General features: G+C 36.7%; 1 protein-coding gene across 10 annotated transcripts in view; it reads left to right on the top strand.

Moving 5' to 3' along the window:
* PCDH11X (protocadherin 11 X-linked) overlaps positions 1 to 17,180 on the top strand; it is a 488,057-nt gene that overhangs the window by 213,509 nt on the left and 257,368 nt on the right. For all 10 annotated transcript variants that reach the window (XM_040572066.1, XM_040572067.1, XM_040572064.1 and 7 more), the window contains one exon: positions 16,770 to 16,841. In XM_040572066.1, coding sequence (XP_040428000.1) covers positions 16,770 to 16,841 — 72 coding nt within the window. The remainder of the gene's footprint in view (positions 1 to 16,769; positions 16,842 to 17,180) is intronic.

A 17,180-nucleotide genomic window follows, 5' to 3' on the forward strand; every position in this document is an offset into this window, starting at 1 on the left:
GTTGGCAGTTGTGCAGGGCATCTCCCTCGCGACCCTTTTAGGTGTATTTCCTTTACTTCCTCTATGCTCTAACAGCTAATGATTCTGATGAAGAACTTAGCTGTAAATTTTAACATTTGGCTGACAAGGTCAACGGGCTTGCCTGCTTTTTTGTTTGTGCAGTGCGCCTAACGCCGTGCATTTGTTGCACCTCTAAATGTGCACGGTTAGCACAGAGGGGCAGCCTCAGCAGTTTCACATTCAGTACAGTGCACAGCGCCGTGGATGTTGTGTGTGATAGCAGACTTCCCGAGATTTACTCGCACGGCCAGTTGGTGCTGGCTGATAATGAATGGGGTGATTTACGCATGCTAAGGGCATGGTTAGAATGGACTTGTTGACATCTAAAAGCACAAAAGTGCACGCTGAGCCTCTGGAAACTGTAAAACCTTTTTCTTCAAGTGAATGCTTACTGTGCATTAGGGAGCTGACCTTAATGCCCCACAACATTTAATTTTTTCTTTTCTTCTAAATTCCCTGAAATACTCTTTTAAAACAAAAACCAAAAAAACTTCTCTGTGTTAAAACTATTACAACCCATGGCTTTATCTCATAAAGCTTATATTTCATTCTTTTCTGTACAAGTCAGAAACAGATTACTATATTAACACACAGGATTGGAAAACGACTATCACAACACACTCTAGCAAATACAGGACAACATGTCTTCCATTAATGTTATGATTTTCTCCATAAAGAGAAAATTATTATAAAATATAATTTCTATTATTGCTGAAACTCCGTTTACCACACTGTGTAACTTACTGAAAAGATCATTGAACTTGCCTCCTAGAAAAAGTTCACTAAGATTTTAAAGTGGTTTATTAAATTCACAAATTCCCCATTTCTCCCTGCTGTCTTTTGTCCTGTACGATAAGTCACAATTTTCTAACTGTGCTTCTGTACTGAGAACTTGTGTTTTTCTAGTAAATTAATACTAATATTTTGATAATGTTTAAAACATTTACCTTCTAGGTGAATTACTGGGTATCCTGTATCGGTAAAGATATAAGGTTCCTTTGAACTCTCAAATACAGTTAATTGAATTAAGCTTTTAGGAATGTTCCGGCTTATGAATTTAGCCAGTACACATTATTATGTCTTTAACAGCAAAATAAAATATTTTGCATGTTTTACAGACCATTACACAGGAACTGTGTGTGTGGTATGTGGTAATGAAATCTCTTCTGTAGGTAAGTTTAGAGGCTGTTGGTGCATTATGCTTGCAAGTGTCTGGCTTGAAAGATTCTGCTCTAAGACAATTTTTCTGTGTTCATATTGCTTGCTTTCTTAACCCTCTTATTCCCAGGTAATAGTGTGCTATGGTGTAAACTGTGATCTGCAAAAATAGGTTAATATAATGATAAAGTAAAGGTTTTGCTAGTGCTGTGGTCACGCGATCTGTAGTGATTTGGAAGTGGGTTGTGATAAGAACCATGAAATGCCCTGCCTACAGCAGGAAAGTTGGGTCATCAGAGCTCTGACTTCCAGGTGCAGAAGCGAAGTCACCAGAGCACACACATAGAGACGTCTTGGCACAGACTGCTTGTCAGCAAGAGAGCTCCTGTTGTGCAGGGGTTGTTTCACTCTGGAGACAAGCTATGGTTTGCCAGCTTGTATCAAACGTGTGTGGACAAATGCAAATCTGCAGAAACAAGAAACATCGTGTTGCTAAAACTGTAAAGTACACCAGAATTAACATGGGCAAATGTGAGTTGCTTACAAAAAATGTGTTAGAATTGCCATAGGGTGGAATTATCACTTAGAAAGATCTCACTCCCACAACTCAGAAAGGTGTAAAGGTGCTGGAAAATGAGATTCTGCACTGCTCGCTGGAGATCATGTCTATTTTGACTTCATTATTACACCTCTGAATATTGTTACTCTTTAATGCCATGTTGTCAAATCCATGGTCTTACTGGTGATGTGCTCGGTGCTCTAACCATATATTGAATGAGGTATTTTTTTTTTATTCCCTTAAAAACTAATTTGACACACACAGTCCTTTCTTAAACTATAATTTTGCAAGCAGTCCCTCTATAAGTTACTTGATCTGCAGATATACCTGTGTATATCAGTACACATCCTCTTACACCATCCTTTTTTTTTTTTTTTTTTTAAACTTGGAAGATGAACAATACCATTCCTTTGAATATTTCTGTAGGAGTGATATGTTTACCTTATATATATCCATTTTTTTCCATCTTTGATGAACTATCAAATAATGTATTGTTCTTTCCAAGATAAAGAAATGTCTCATGTGAAGTTGAGTTATTGATTTGCTCCATGTTGTCTGGAAATTAAAAGTAGTGAAGGAAGTATTCCCAAACTGTAAGCGGGAAAGGCACATCCTAAGAGAAGCTTTGACTTTTGTGCACATTTGTGTGTGTGAGAGGGTGGAGAACCCTTACTGGTTTAAGCAACATTTCTGTTTGCAGCAGCATATTCACAGTGCTCCTGCCATCTTCCAGCTCGGATGGACAGTGAGACTGGGAGCACTGACTGGTCCACTGGCTCTCTCTAAACCCACGTATGATGGCAAATGCTTAATGTACAATGAATCTTTCTCCGCTGCCACGAAGAAATACAAAAATGGAGAAGAAGGATGATTCCAATTTTCCTCTTGCAATCCAGAGATAAGCCTTCAGAAGAGTTGGAGGAGTCAGAGGATTGATTTGTTGTGAAGGATAGTTAGAGGAGACAGCAAATCAATTTACTGAAGCGAGAAGTTTGTGGGAGGGTCTGCTAGGACCTGCGGCTGGGGAGGACTAAGTTAAACGATGCCCCAAGGTAAAGTGATGTAGATAAAGGCGGACATTTCTGAAATGAAAGGAATGAATGCAGATCTCAAAGCAGCAAAGAACCTCCTATTGTGCTTGAGAATTTAGGATAGAGGTAAATTATAGAGGGCAATTGTTGGCAGCAAATTGCTTGAAGAAATTTTGAGAGAGATATTTTCATAAGGTTTAAGGACTGAGAAAGAAAGAGAAAATAAAAATCAAATCCCAATATGCTTCTGGGAAAGAAATGCTACAATTTTTTTAGAGTAAACCTGATTTCTGATTGTGATATATTATTAAATTTTGTAATGAGATGAGTATTTAATGCTTTACTTAAGCTGTGTAATTTCCATTGTAGTCATTTTAGCTTTTTATGATAAGATTCTTCCACACTAAATTTTGCTGAAACAAACTGTTTTTCCTAAAATGAATCATTCATGTTTTATGCTACAGTAGAATACTTCTCTACAGTCAGAGATAAATGTAAGAAAGTCTTTTAAATAGCAAAGTGGAAAAATGATTTCCACACTGGCTTTTTTCCTCTAAATCTTGTATTTTGTAGTAGTTCATGCATACTACCAATGTCACCCACTAAACCAGGTCCCTAAGCACGAGGTCCAACCTTTCGTTGAACGCCCCCAGGGACGGTAACGCCACCACCTCCCAGGGCAACCCATTCCAATGCCTGACTACTCTTTCTGAGAGGAAAAATCATTATCTCCTGAGAGGAAATCATTATCTCTGAGAGGAAAAAATTATCTCCTGATAATCAGAGATTTATGAAGATGTACTTGTTTGTTGCCTTACAGATGTTTTCTGTAAGAAGGAATGCAACAAATCCACATGTGGCAAGTTAGAATATGAAAGAATATGTGGCAGCCAGAATATGAAAGAAGGTGAATAAATTGTAATAGGAAGTATATGACAAACTTCGAAATAACTCTATGGAAGAGAGAGCTTTGTTGATATTTTAATAATTTTATTACAGCTTAACTAGTAATAATTAACTAATTGTGTAGCATACAATATAGTATTTGGCTGAGATTTTCCCCTTACTTCATCTCTATGTGTGTTCTCCTATTCTCCTAGGAGAAAATGTTACTAACTTAAGTTTTTTAACTGCAGGAATGGGACTGGCACTTCAGCTGGAAGTAAATGGATATTATATTACGATTTAACGTGACTTTCTTCCATCTTTTTGAGTAGATTAGAAATATGAAGCTTTTTTTTTCCCAGTTTTTAAATGGACTGTTTTGGGATGCTGAACGACACTGACACAAGCAGTAGCCCTTTTGCAGGTAATAATGCATAAATGGGTCTGCTGAGGATTTAGTATATCTTTTGATGATCTGTCAGCACATAGCATTCTGTTACTTACACAAACTGAGTAATCACCATTCATGTGGCACAAACCCTTTGGCACTTTCATATCACTGTAGGAAGTATACGAAGCAGCAGTTACTGGTGACAAAAAAGGTAAATGCTGAACAATCATTCATAAGATCATTGATTATAAAGCATAATCTGATTGGTGAAAGGAACTTTTTTTTTCTTCTTTTTACAAATTTCCAAGGCTGAAACCAGTAAGTTCTCTAAAATTTAATCTGCTGAACTATGTATTAATTTTAGTACTGTATTCTCATTTTGGTTTGTTTCTACCTTCTGTTATTTTACATAACTTTCAATCAGTTGGAAACCTTGCCCGTATCTGACAGCAGGATTGTGCACTTAACATGTATATATCATTGCAATAAAAGACAAAATCCAATATTGCTAGTTCATAAAGCTAAAGATAAAATATTGTACAGTTCTAGTACTCATTCACAGTGAAGGGAGGTTATGTAAAATTCCCCACTCAGAGGATTCAGGACAATGCAGGATTAGGTCTGTTTGTCTTAAGGTTTATATTTATCATACATATTTAACATAGAAAACAGTTTTGCTTTTTTTTTTTGATCTTAAGTAGTCCAGAAGTCTTTGTCCATCCCTGTTGATGTGTCCTTCTACCATCAGTTGTGTGATACACACTCGTTTTGCTATGTATTGAAGCATCTGTGCTTGACGGAACTTTTATGTATTTTTTTATGTCTTTTACTGCTTTTATTAATTGTTTTATCTGTGATTTATAAATTTTCAGTGGATAAATTTTCTTAGTATAATCAGAGTATGTCTATAAAGGAGAAGAAATGTCTTTTAATTCCCTGTTTCAAAAGATTTATCTCTAGGTTTTTCAGTTCTTTAGTATCTTAATCTGCAGTGTCTCTTAGCGTCCAGTGACTGAGCAGCAGTAACATTTTTGTTCCTCTCATTTTCATTTTTATTCAAACGTCTTGTTTGCTAAAGAAACAGAACTGGATGACTGTATCAGGCTGTTCTCAGAATAAATTCCTTGGGCTGGCCAATGTAGGTCTTGCTGAGTGTGCTTGTGCCAGGCAGTCTTCTGCACCAGAAGGGAACACAGACATTTTGAAGAACATAAAAAGTTTATGATGTTTGCTTTCTGACTTCCACTTTACCAATATTGAAATGCAGTGTTTGTGCTCAACTATTTAGAGAAGGAAAAGGAAGAAAAGTTGGTGCATTTGTATAGTCAGCCTGTATGTTCTTGCCTGGAAAATTCCATTTGGTTCAGCTGACAATTTTTGCATGGCCTCTTCTTTCTTTCCTGCTGCTGTCTTTCAGATAAGTTTGGAATAGTAAAGAAGAGAAAAATACTACTTTTACCTTGGACTGCTGAGGCTGCATATCTCTATATGTATAGATCATAACAGCTTTACATGCTTGTTCTAATGGTGCTTTATCTTATGTTACAATGGGACTGACAAGAATATTTAAAGGTTTGTGGGAGCAGGTGATTTCCACTTCCCTGTTTCAGAAAGAGGTAACTTAAATAACTTCTATTTGATCTCTCCTGTTGGTAATGTTTCAATTTACACAAAATATTAAGCTATACTTGCATTTACAAAATAAAATTGTCTGTGAAAATAAAGAATAATGACCCAGGATCTTTTCTGTTAGTTGATGTTTTGCTTTGTATTGTTTTGCTTTTGTAGTAAGCCTTGGACTAATATTGCTCTTATAAAAGTCATTTGGAGTGAGTTCAGATCTTTCATTTTAATAGTATTACATGGGGTGCAGGAATCTGAAAAACAAACAACATAACCTGGAAAGGTCTAAGGGCTGCTATCATGTAAATTGTGAGAGTGTTTCTTATTACTTAGGATGTTGAACTTACACCGGCAAGTTTAGTGTAATAATCCTGAGATAACTGAATGTTTGCTCTAATACATAAATCATGTGTATTACAGAAGATCATAGAAGACTTGCACAACCTTTTAGAAAATTATCTCAATCTTTATAAGTGACATTATTCCCGGTCTGCTGCATATTGACAGAAAAATGCACTTTCTAATAAATTAATAAGTGGCCACTGTGTATGATTTCACTGCCATATATTATTTCGCTGAAAGTGTGCTTAGTGTAAGACAAATAGCAATTCAACGTGAATAGTTCAGAAATCCAGTGATGGCAATTTGCTATGTTTTCGACATTGCTTTTCATGTTCCAAATGCTTATTTGCAAATCTCTTCTATTAAGTAAGATATGCAAACCCCTCAACCTCCATCGGAATGATTCTCCAATTATTTTTATCTTAATAACTATTCCTAAAAGCTCAAATTATGTGTGGAATGCATCACCTGGAAGAATTAAAGCAAAACCCCTTAATAACCAGTCTGCCACTTAGTTTAGCATGTATAAAAACTCCGCGTAGTAGCTCTTTTGATATTTTCCTTAGTCCATTGTGATGTACTTTTTTTTTTTTTTTTTAACTACAAAATAAACAAAAAAGGAGGAAAGTTTAACTGGGGTTAAATATCTGTACTTCTGTCAGCATGGTACCACAGCCTCAAAGGTGACATCCACAGCCAGGCAAAGTTTCTGATAAATTGTAGGTTCCCATCTTCCAGAGTGGCATAGCAGACAGATTTATGTAGGTCAGCAAGAGAAGTTATTACTGTTATTATTTATTATGTTTGGCTGAAAAAAAGGTTACAATTTCAGAATACTTTCTGTAGTAGAATTATTATTCCCTTGACAGCATTCTCTATTAGCACAGCTAAACGAATAATATAAAAGTAGGATTTTTCTTGTAACTTTAGAAGGGATTCCAGGATTCCAGATGTAGGGTGAAGATAAGGTTCATACCCGTGGATACTAGTCTCACCATTGGAACAAGTAAATATGTATTTTCATGTTGCTTATGTTGATGGAAAGCCAATGTGCATAGCTGTACAAGGAAAGGGAAGGAATTGCAGAGGCACTGATTTCTTTTGGTTAACAAGAATGTAATACAAGTTGAAATAGATTTTACTGTAATAATATTGACATTTCAAGCTCTATCCTGACCGCAACTAAAGTAACAAAGGACAGAAGAATACAATTACATCTGTTTATGCTTGTAAAAACACCGGTATGTATTTTTCACAAGTTCTGTTGGTATAGCATGCAGACATTCTTGACTTAAGCAGGGTGATGAATCTACTTTGCATTTATCTGCTGTAGAGTAGATGGATGTATGCCTACCTATAATTATCTTTGCTGACTCCTACATGCATTTCCCTCTTCCTCCCTATTTTAAAAGTTACACTGTGTATATTCAATCTGAATTTTATGCCACAGGTTAGGATACATGCTGAATAATTTACTCAGAGAATTGATAAGAGAAAAATTTATTTCCAAACACTTTTTTTTTTTTTTATCTCTTGAGGGATTATTTATTGTACAAGTACTTGTTCTGGACATTCTTTTGCCACCTGAAGAACAATCTGACTTTTTATTTTACTTCGTATACTAAGAACTACAATATGCACTAGAAAAATCAAACACACTTTATAAGACAAATAGTCACAACTGGGGATAAGGAATATAAATAGGATGACATCAAATGAAAAAAGCTGATGATCCAACAAGGCTTCTATAGATCATGTTGTTTTTAATGTCAGGAGAATTGTAGATTAGTCTTGCTATTCTTTATAAGTAAGCCTATTTATCAACTTTCAGGAAAAATCTAATTTAAGGTGGCACATTTTCCTTAGTTCTGCCACACTTCAAAGCTTAAAGTACACAAGTTTGTCAGCCATTCTCTCCTGGCTGTAATCAGCGTGTGAGATTCCCATTCAGGCCTTTCTTCATCAGCCAGGTCCTAGCTAGTCCTGGCTGCCTCTGATAATGTAATTTTAGTCTGCTTGATTAGTAAAGTTAAAAATAAATAAATAAATAAATAAAACTAGGAAGTCTTAGCATTTAACACCTTTATCCAATTCAGACTTTATGTTGAAATAGAGAGAACAATTTAAACTGCAAATGTTCTCTATAAGAAGCTGGATTTCTGTAAAGTATAACTTAGTCACACCATCAAGAAAAAAGATGACAAACCCTAAGGAAACAAAAACATTTGGACAAGGTGGATTCTGGCAGAGGTTATGTTGTATTTCCTGGATTATTTACAGAAAGAGAAACTATTTTTCTGAAGAGATATAGCAAGAAATGTGAATTTTAACAATTTTGGAGAAAATATGCAAGAATATAAAAAATCATACTTATGCTAGCATGTATTACATTTTTAACATGATGCTTTATAACTGAGTCACAAAATGGATTTGTGTACATTTATATTCGTTCTTTAAAAGCTGAGTAGAGCTCAAGCAACTAAAACAAGCTGTTTGATATTATGCTCTTTTTTATCCATTTCACTTGATGTAAGAATACCTTAGCATATAATGTCACATTAGTTTTATATATGTAAATACTTTCAAGTCAAAACATGTCGTGTGAGCATATTTTGTCAGCTATTATCACTGACATATTTACATATACAATCTAAAAAAAAGTTCCATGTTTATAAAAATTTAAAGTAATTTTGCTACTTTAGGATTTTCTGAATTTGTGGGAATACATTTGTTCTTACAGTCAGAAGGAATTTAGCTATGCATTGACTAAGAAATTTTTATCATTTCTGAAATTGGGGAAACTTGTTTGAATATATTAGCAACGATGTGCAAGATAAAACAGATGTGAAACAGTATCTGATTGCTGCTTAAATATAATAAAATCAGCTGAACAACAAAGTCATGAATAGCACATTATCGTAGATAAGAAATTTTCTTAGGCATTCCAGAATGCTGATGTTCTTACAGAGAGCTTTAGGATAAATCCATATAATTCCCCTGTGTGACATTTTGAAAAGCCCAGAGCTGTGAATATCACACCTGATTGCTTTTAAGTCTAAAGCTTTCATGTGCAGGAAATAATGTTTCAATTAAAAAGAGAGGGAAAGGGGAAGTCATTTGACATTACTATATTGCATTCAAAATCAAGTACAGAAAATGAAAAGGAGAGCTGCTGACTCAAATCAAACAGACTTAAATATTTGTATCAGCTGTTCAAAAGGTTTTTAGGTCAAAAGTGTAATGACATTACAGTATCAGGTCTGTAAACCTGATGGTTTCAGTCTCTTGATTATTGAAATTTTGCTATCACTAGTTACCAAACACTTGTTTTTCTTCTCCATTTTTCCCACTTCAACTCTGTCATCATTTAGTGCCTACAGTCTATAAATTCCCTCTACTATAATTTGTAACAGTGCAATTGTGAAGATACTAAGATTACAAATACTGACAGCAGGTAGAAAGAATTTCTACCCATTACTAGACTGACATTGCTTTGTGCTTTTCCATGTGAAGTGTATTTGATTTACAATTAAAAGTATATACGTGCACTTGTAAGATTAGTGAGCATTTTAATTTTTAATACCACATACAGTATCTGACATTTCCCTGGGGATGCAGAGGGAATCCTTCTCCTTGCATAAAGACAATAGGATGCATTTACCCTAAAATTGCCCTTGAAATAGATACTTCTTCTAGTAATGTTCGGAATAATTTCTCCCAAATGACCTCTCCTTTCCTGTAAGATGTTTAACCATTAAATCTTGAAATACAGATTTGGCTTTTGCTTATGGATGGTTTTCTTTACAGAACCACTAAGAAAAGGATTTTGCCATGTGAAGATACCTCATGTAGGAATTTGCTGGCAGTATAAAAAGCATTGTTCTTGTATGGATGACCTCCTTGCGCAGAATGATAGTTTTATCCTTCTCTACATCATTATGTTTGCTGTACAAAAATCCTGCTGTGCTACATCATAATAACATGTAATCTTCTTGCTCAGTTTAGCTGAGATTTAAGGAGCTGCTGTTCATGGAAGCAGTTTTCTAAAGTCTGATCTATAATTTACCAGAATCAACCAGGCAAAAGAGCAAGAGGCTTTATAAGAGGGATACAGCCCTTAAAACTCTTAAATGAAGATTAGTTTAAAGTTTTACAATCCGGTACAGAACCATCTGGCAAATCTCATGTCAGGCTTTGTTAAACCCCTGAGCTTTCCTAGGATGCTGTAGTCACTCATCCCCACCCCACAGCTGGCCCTTATCATCCATTTCCCTGTCTCCTACCAGACACCGGCTTTACTCAAAGATACATTGCAACAAAAGAAGGTAATAAGTAAGTGAGGGGCTGCTTTTTCTAAAGTAATAGTATAACAGCTCTAAATAATGGAGGCTGTGGGTGTGCAGCACCTCTGGAAATCATGCCCTTATAATTGCTGTCTGGCTGTATATGCACTAGGTGATTTATTACATCTTTGAAGAGGTAATTGCAAGATAAAAGCTGCCTGTTGGCAGAACCATTAGAGACTTGCTGGGTTAAATTGTGGCATTTGAGGCCAAGGAATCACTGGGAAGACATACAGCAACATCACAGGGCATTTTGATATTTTCAGAAAGGGAATCACAGTTGTTACAGCCAAAGCAATGTAGAAGTTGCATAAATGGTGATTCCAGGTGGCTGTTTGGCGTGGAAAGCCGATTGTTCTCGTTGTGCCTAAATCACATTTCAGAGATCTAGACTGTGGGTTCCCCGCTGTTAGCTCCACAAAGGGTTTAATCTGTAGTTCTAAATTGTCTTTTTGTTCTTTGGCAAAAGGCAGACCTAATGTGTTTCTCAAACAGACAGCAAAAACATTCCCATATGAATCACTACTATCATATTGATTTCAGCTATCCTATGGCTTTCCCACATACTTCTATGTCATACAGATTTATTTTCATATTTATCTAAAGCTTGGAAGTATAGAACAAAGTGGTTTTTTTGTTTGTTTTTTCTAGCAGTATGTTCCATCAAATTAAATTTTTCACTCAAATTAACCCGTCTGATCACCTTCCACGTGAAGGATCACAGGAGGCTGAAGGAGGCGATTGCAGGAATCCAATTACCTGAAATCAACTCACAGGCAGGAACATGGCATTGTTAATGGAGATTATCTCCTCCTCAGGCTTATAGCATTTCTCTCTCTCAATGTGATGATAAAGATGTCCTCTCTGGACAATGAAATTAGTATACATGATTTCTTGATTATAATGTGGGACAGAAAAACACTAAATTCTGCAGTTCCTCTCTAAGAATTGTTGCTTTTGTCTGTTTACTTTAAACGTAACTGCAAAAGACAAAAGCAGCCCCAAACAAACATATGCAATCCCGACCAGACTTTGATAATGTAACGTGCTAACACACTACTTACAAAATGTCTTTTGCTGTTTGTTTCCTAAATCTCACTTTAAGCAACAGAGTATTTCAGCTTGAAAGACAATTTCATAAAGCCCTTTTTTTTTTTTTCTTTCTTGTAAAGTGCCGGAGTGGAACACTTTGACTCAGACAATCTTAATGCTGCCATAGCAATTTTGTAAGGCACCAGAGAAAAATGCATCGTATTATCTTTGAATTTCAGTCTGCCTTTGCTTCTCACAGCAATCAATAACCATTAGTATTATTGGTGGTAGTATCTGTCTAGATAATTTTAGGGCTTTTCCAGAAATCAAAATACATAAAACAAAATTGTCATGTCATAACTTTTTCTTTACTTTTTAACTCTAATAAATCCAGCTTTTCTTTTAAGAAAAGCAAAAACCTGTCAATAGGGAGGTGGGATGAAAAAGAGCTGACACCTAGCTGAACAAATCCAGTAGCTAGTACTGGAATAAAAAGTTTGAGGGCCAGAGCAAATTCCTTTTGTGGACTGGAAAAGTGATAGTAATTGAAAAATTAGTCATATCCATGGGTCAAGTTACTTTTTTTTTTATGATTATTTTAAAAGCTTCTTGTGAAGCTGAGGCCAACCAATTAAATATAATTTAACTTCTTCCTAGCTAAAAGGGAAGAATTTTCCCATGGTTTCAGAGCGCGTATTTTGCACCAGAGGTGAGCCTGGTGGCTCAGGATTCCCGGATGGAGAAGGTGAAGGGATGCAGCCGGCCTCCAGTGGCTCCCGCGTAGCAGGGTGTGGTTCCCACGCACAGATGGACCTGGCAGCCTGCTCTCTTTGCTGCTTCTGCCGCGATGCGCTGTGGAGAGGGGCAGGCAAAAGGGAGAGCTCGGTGGGTGGCTGTCAGACAGGATCGTGGGGAGTGGGCATCCTTCTTCCTCAGGCAGCTGTATCCCACCTCCCTGACCTAGGCAGGGCACTGGCGGGGCAGGGTCCAAGGCAGAGAGTGCTGGAACTGTGCCATAGGGCAGAGGGAGCACAGGGCTGAGCCTGCTGGAGAAAATAGGTTGAGCAAATTAGCAGTGTCTTGTTTTGGCTCAACCTAACCTGTACGGACACTGGGAGCTGAACAGTGTAGGGGGAAGGTGCCATCAGAAGGGAGATCTCTGCACATACAGTTGTAAAATTAGTTTGAGAAATCTCAATTGCCCAAGAGATTTCCCCCTCGTATTTCAGAATGGAGACCGCTAGTGCGGCAACTTAAAGATAAAAATGAAGCCTGACTTAAAATGATGACTTACATGACCTTTAGAATCAATTTTAAAATTTATTTTCTCTTGTAGATTTTGTATGTGTGGCTATTACCTGCCAAGCTGTCATAAGTAATTATATGTTCCTTAACTTATTGTTCCTAATAAACAACAGAAAATTTTCATGATGAATTTCATTTTTGCCTAAAGAAAAGATTAATAATTAAATTGATCGAATGTTAAAGCTTTGTTTTGCTGTTACAAATAGATAGACAATTCCAAATATCAGCAAAATATTTTGTGCACAGTGTTTTTACTACCTGGCTATTACACTGGACTTTATTGATTGCTGACATAGTTGATCCGGATAATTTGTAGGCGGTCGTGTAGGAGATGACTGATGTGATCGGCCATGTGATAACTCAATAAACTAAAATTTCTTTCTTACTGTCTCAGTGAAAATACCTGAAAACTGGACTTTCTGCAAATAGACGGGATTGCCTGGCCTTGGGGAATAGTTGATAGGAAAAGTGCATTTCTCACCGGGCAAAAGGGATCCGTAAGATAGAGGAAACTTTTAAAGCCAGTGAGACCCTTGGTGTTTTTTTGTTTGTTTGTTTGTTTTTTGTTTTGTTTTGTTTTGCTTCTACTAGTGCCTATACCAAGGCAGCTATGTAAGATGTCAAGTAATGATGTAGAACAAAATGAGTCTTCGTCTACTCAAGAGGATGGGGAAGGTGTTGAATGAATGGTGGGTACTGAATCAGTTGTCCAGATACGCCCTGAGTTTGTGGAATGTTAGCTGGCTGTAACAGAAATGACAGGTGTTTCATCAAAAATGAAAAGAACCTAATTTATCCTAGAAGTCATGCTTGCCTGCTAGAAAAAAAATCTAATCTGTGCATGTACAAGAGCTAAGGGAGCTTTAATGGCACTGCTGAAACCATAATGTAATATCCAGGTTGAAATCATTCCATCTTTATCTCATTATGAGTACAATTTTCTTCTATGTGTGAAACTTAAATGTCAAATTGAGGAAGTCGAGGGAACATAAACAAAAGACTGTGGGCATATTCCTATTGTTTCTTTACAGAAACAGTAGAAACTGCAGAAGGTTGTAGGAAGACGCTCCAAGCAAAATGGGGGGATAAAGGCTTCCAAAAGCTTCCCGCATTTAGTAAGAGCTTTTTTATCTGTGCTGGAAGGAAGACGCTCACAGGAGGATTGTCTGTCATTACCACATTCTTCCTCTTATAAAAGGGAAAAGGGAACTTGTGGATAAGCACTACTTACGTGATCCATGAAGAATGTGCGTGTCTCAGCGAGCTGTAAGTAGGCAGTGCGTAGACTGAAAGCACAGTTGCTAGAGTAGCGCGTAGTTCAGAACAGGTATTTGCACAATTTGAGTTTTGCAACATGCTGAGTTTGAAGCTGCAGCAGATGTGCTGCTTGTTAGCAGCCCAAGTGCTGGTTGGGAATTGTAAGCTACTTTGTGTATAGCCACAGCTCACATGGATGTATTTTTTTTTTTTTTTTTTTTCCCCCCCAATGAAAAGTGGCAGTGCAAAGAGACTGCCTGGTTCTTTGTGGAAACCAGACTGGTATCGTGTTAGAGCCTTTAATTTCCTGAGCTTTCATTCCTTTAGTTCTGAAACAGCATTGTAAAAATGGAATGAGAGCTAGAAGGAAGATGTTTTACTGAATCCCCTGTTGTGATTCAGTACCTTGTGTGAAAAACCTCAGTGGGCTGAGAGCAGTGACTGCTTGGTTGGTTTTGTTTGTTTGGTTTTGTTTGTTTGTGTACTTTCTTCCAGTGTTACAGGATGCAGGCTACAGACAGATGGGTAGTTGCTCCAGAATCTGCTTTATCTGTCACTCTTGCTGTGTTGCATACTTTCTGATGCTTGTCTTTGGAGGGATGAAGGGGTATACTTGGGTGCTGGGCAGTGGGAACAGTAGGAAGCAAATGAAGAGCACAAGGTGCTGGTCTGTAAGAAGCTCAGCATTAAGAGGTGATCAAGTCTTCAGTAAGTTGTATCTAACTCTTAGAGCATTGTTTTAAAATGTTACTCAAGAGTTTTGGGTATTGTCTCACCTAAGTGCACTTCAGCATCCTTTATGATCTCATTTTAGGGACGTGGTTTAGTGGGTGCTATTGGTGGTAGGGGGATGGTTGGACCAGATGGTCTTGGAGGTCTTTTCCAAAGTTAATGATTCTGTGATTCATACACTTGCTTCTTGCTTTTTCTCTCTGCTCTAAAGTAAAATTAACTGGACAAATGTTCTAGAAAAAAAAAAAAAAAAGAAAATGATGTGCAATTCCAAGAGAAACTATTTGTAAAGAAATACTCAGATTTTTAATGTCAGTTCCTGGCAGGTTATTCCATATGGAATTATTATGGTATCTTGGCACCACAATTGGTATGTTTAATAATTTTCAGTATGCGTTTGGGTCCCTTTTATGCTTGATTATTACATTTAAAGAAAGATTATAAGGTAGAATACATTTGCTTTTGAACATATGAAAAACACAAGCTGCCCTTTCCAGATGCATTCATTTTAACTCTGTATAGCATTCACTAAATCTGTGGTTATTTCTTTTTTCTTTTGAAATGCACTTATTGTTCTATTTCACGAATGAATCATGTTCAGTTGCTACCCCAAAATATAACACAACAAAAATGGTAAAAATGATTGTCTGTAATCTATTATTACAGGCAATCGAACCTGCCAAAACAAAATTGCCATTTAATAAGGTGTGTTTTTTTTTTTTGAAATGAGCCCTGTGAATGTTCCATGTTAACTGAAGTTGCCCACAAGTTCTGTATATTAAAAAAATGTTTCCTTTTTAAGTGACCGCATTTTACTGTATATGACAGAAAATCCACTGGCATATCTCTTCCTCTCTTTGTCAATCCTTGCAGTCTCCATGGGCATTTAGATAGCTCTCATGTGAGACCTGGATAAAATGCTATTTATATTGAATATTGTCAAAGGCCTTATCCAACGGCTAGCACGTTAGAGATGTATTTCTGGAGGAGGAAGATCCTGACACTTAATAGTTTATTTCAGCACAAGACCTGTTCTGTGAACTTCATTGTTTCCATTTTATGACTGAAAGAAGTTAGGCAGAAGGAAAATATAGGCGACTTGTTTGTATTTATGCAGCAGTGTGCAAAGTTCCTTCCCTGGGAAATTCATGCAGAGAAAATTAAAAGGAGCTGACATACTGTTCAGTGCTTAGTCCCAATGCTTACAAATCTCACATATTTATTACTGAAGCAGAGCAATTACATATATTAACAAGTATTTGCAGAATGCTTTGGTAATATTAAAAAATAAAAATATAAATGGAAGTATGAAGGGTCAGCAAATCTAATTCTCTGAAGATCACTTTAATCTATTTGATTATACAGAGTTCTGCTTTACGGTGGTCAATCTTGAAAAAATTCCAACGTAGTGAAAAGCTGGAGAAAACAAGCTATTAACTGCTCGGTCTTCTGGGCTCCAGCTAGGAAGAGCATTAAGGAGAGGCAAGGGCTATCATCTGAAAATGTGATCTGTCTGTCCAAATAATGGAGACTTGAAATTATTCTTCCATGGGATTTCTTTTAATTCACCTACTTAAGTTTAATTCCACTTAAATAAGTGGATTTTTAAATTTCAGTGGAACAATTTAAATTCACCTATTTTAGTTAAGTCTCTGTCCTTCTCTCAGGGTGTGCATTCAACACAGCACAGCCTAGGGAGGAAATGGCAGAAAAACCAGAGCTGTGTTCTCTCTGAAATTTTGCTCCTGAACCTTGCTGTGTTGGCAGATGACTTCAGGCTTTTGTCTGAGGTTTTCCGTCTGTACTCACAGATGGAGGTGTGCACCCCCCACACCTGGAAAGTTAAAGCTGCTCTATGAAAGTTAGGTTAATTGGCTGCAAAAATATCAGACCTACAGTCTACTCAGAATGTATGCAGTCGTCAAATATTATGATTATTTTGTATGAATTTTGTGCATGAGTGTTGTTTTATTCCCTCAAGAGAAATTAATGCTGATTGCTGATAGAGTAGTTGAACATATAACCTAATACATACTTTTCTCTCCTAACAGCACACAAAAGAAATGGGAAGACCACAAACTCCTTTAAAAGAAGCAACACTGGAGCCTTGGACTCAGCCACAGGTAGGCTGGAACAACTTTTCTCATAATGCTTTTTTCTTCAGAGGTGGCTTCTGTATGTCTTAACAGAATCAATCTAAAGAAACATTGCAATGGGTAGCTTTGCTGTTCTTAACATCATATGCCAAAATGATTTGTTTTGCTGTTAACTGTGTTAGTGTCCTTTTAATTGAACTTTCAGGATCTGATATAGCTTTTGTTCTAGGGTACAAATGCCACAATTATATTTCCTTCCGTTTCTTAAAAGAAGGAAACTTCAGAGCTTAAAAGACGGCAAAACTTCACAAAACCAAACCACTTTCTGAATGGTGTGTCAAGAAAACTGTGAGCATCCTCTGAAGT

The sequence above is a fragment of the Cygnus olor genome, chromosome 13, assembly GCF_009769625.2.
Source record: "Cygnus olor isolate bCygOlo1 chromosome 13, bCygOlo1.pri.v2, whole genome shotgun sequence".
NCBI lineage: Eukaryota > Metazoa > Chordata > Aves > Anseriformes > Anatidae > Cygnus > Cygnus olor.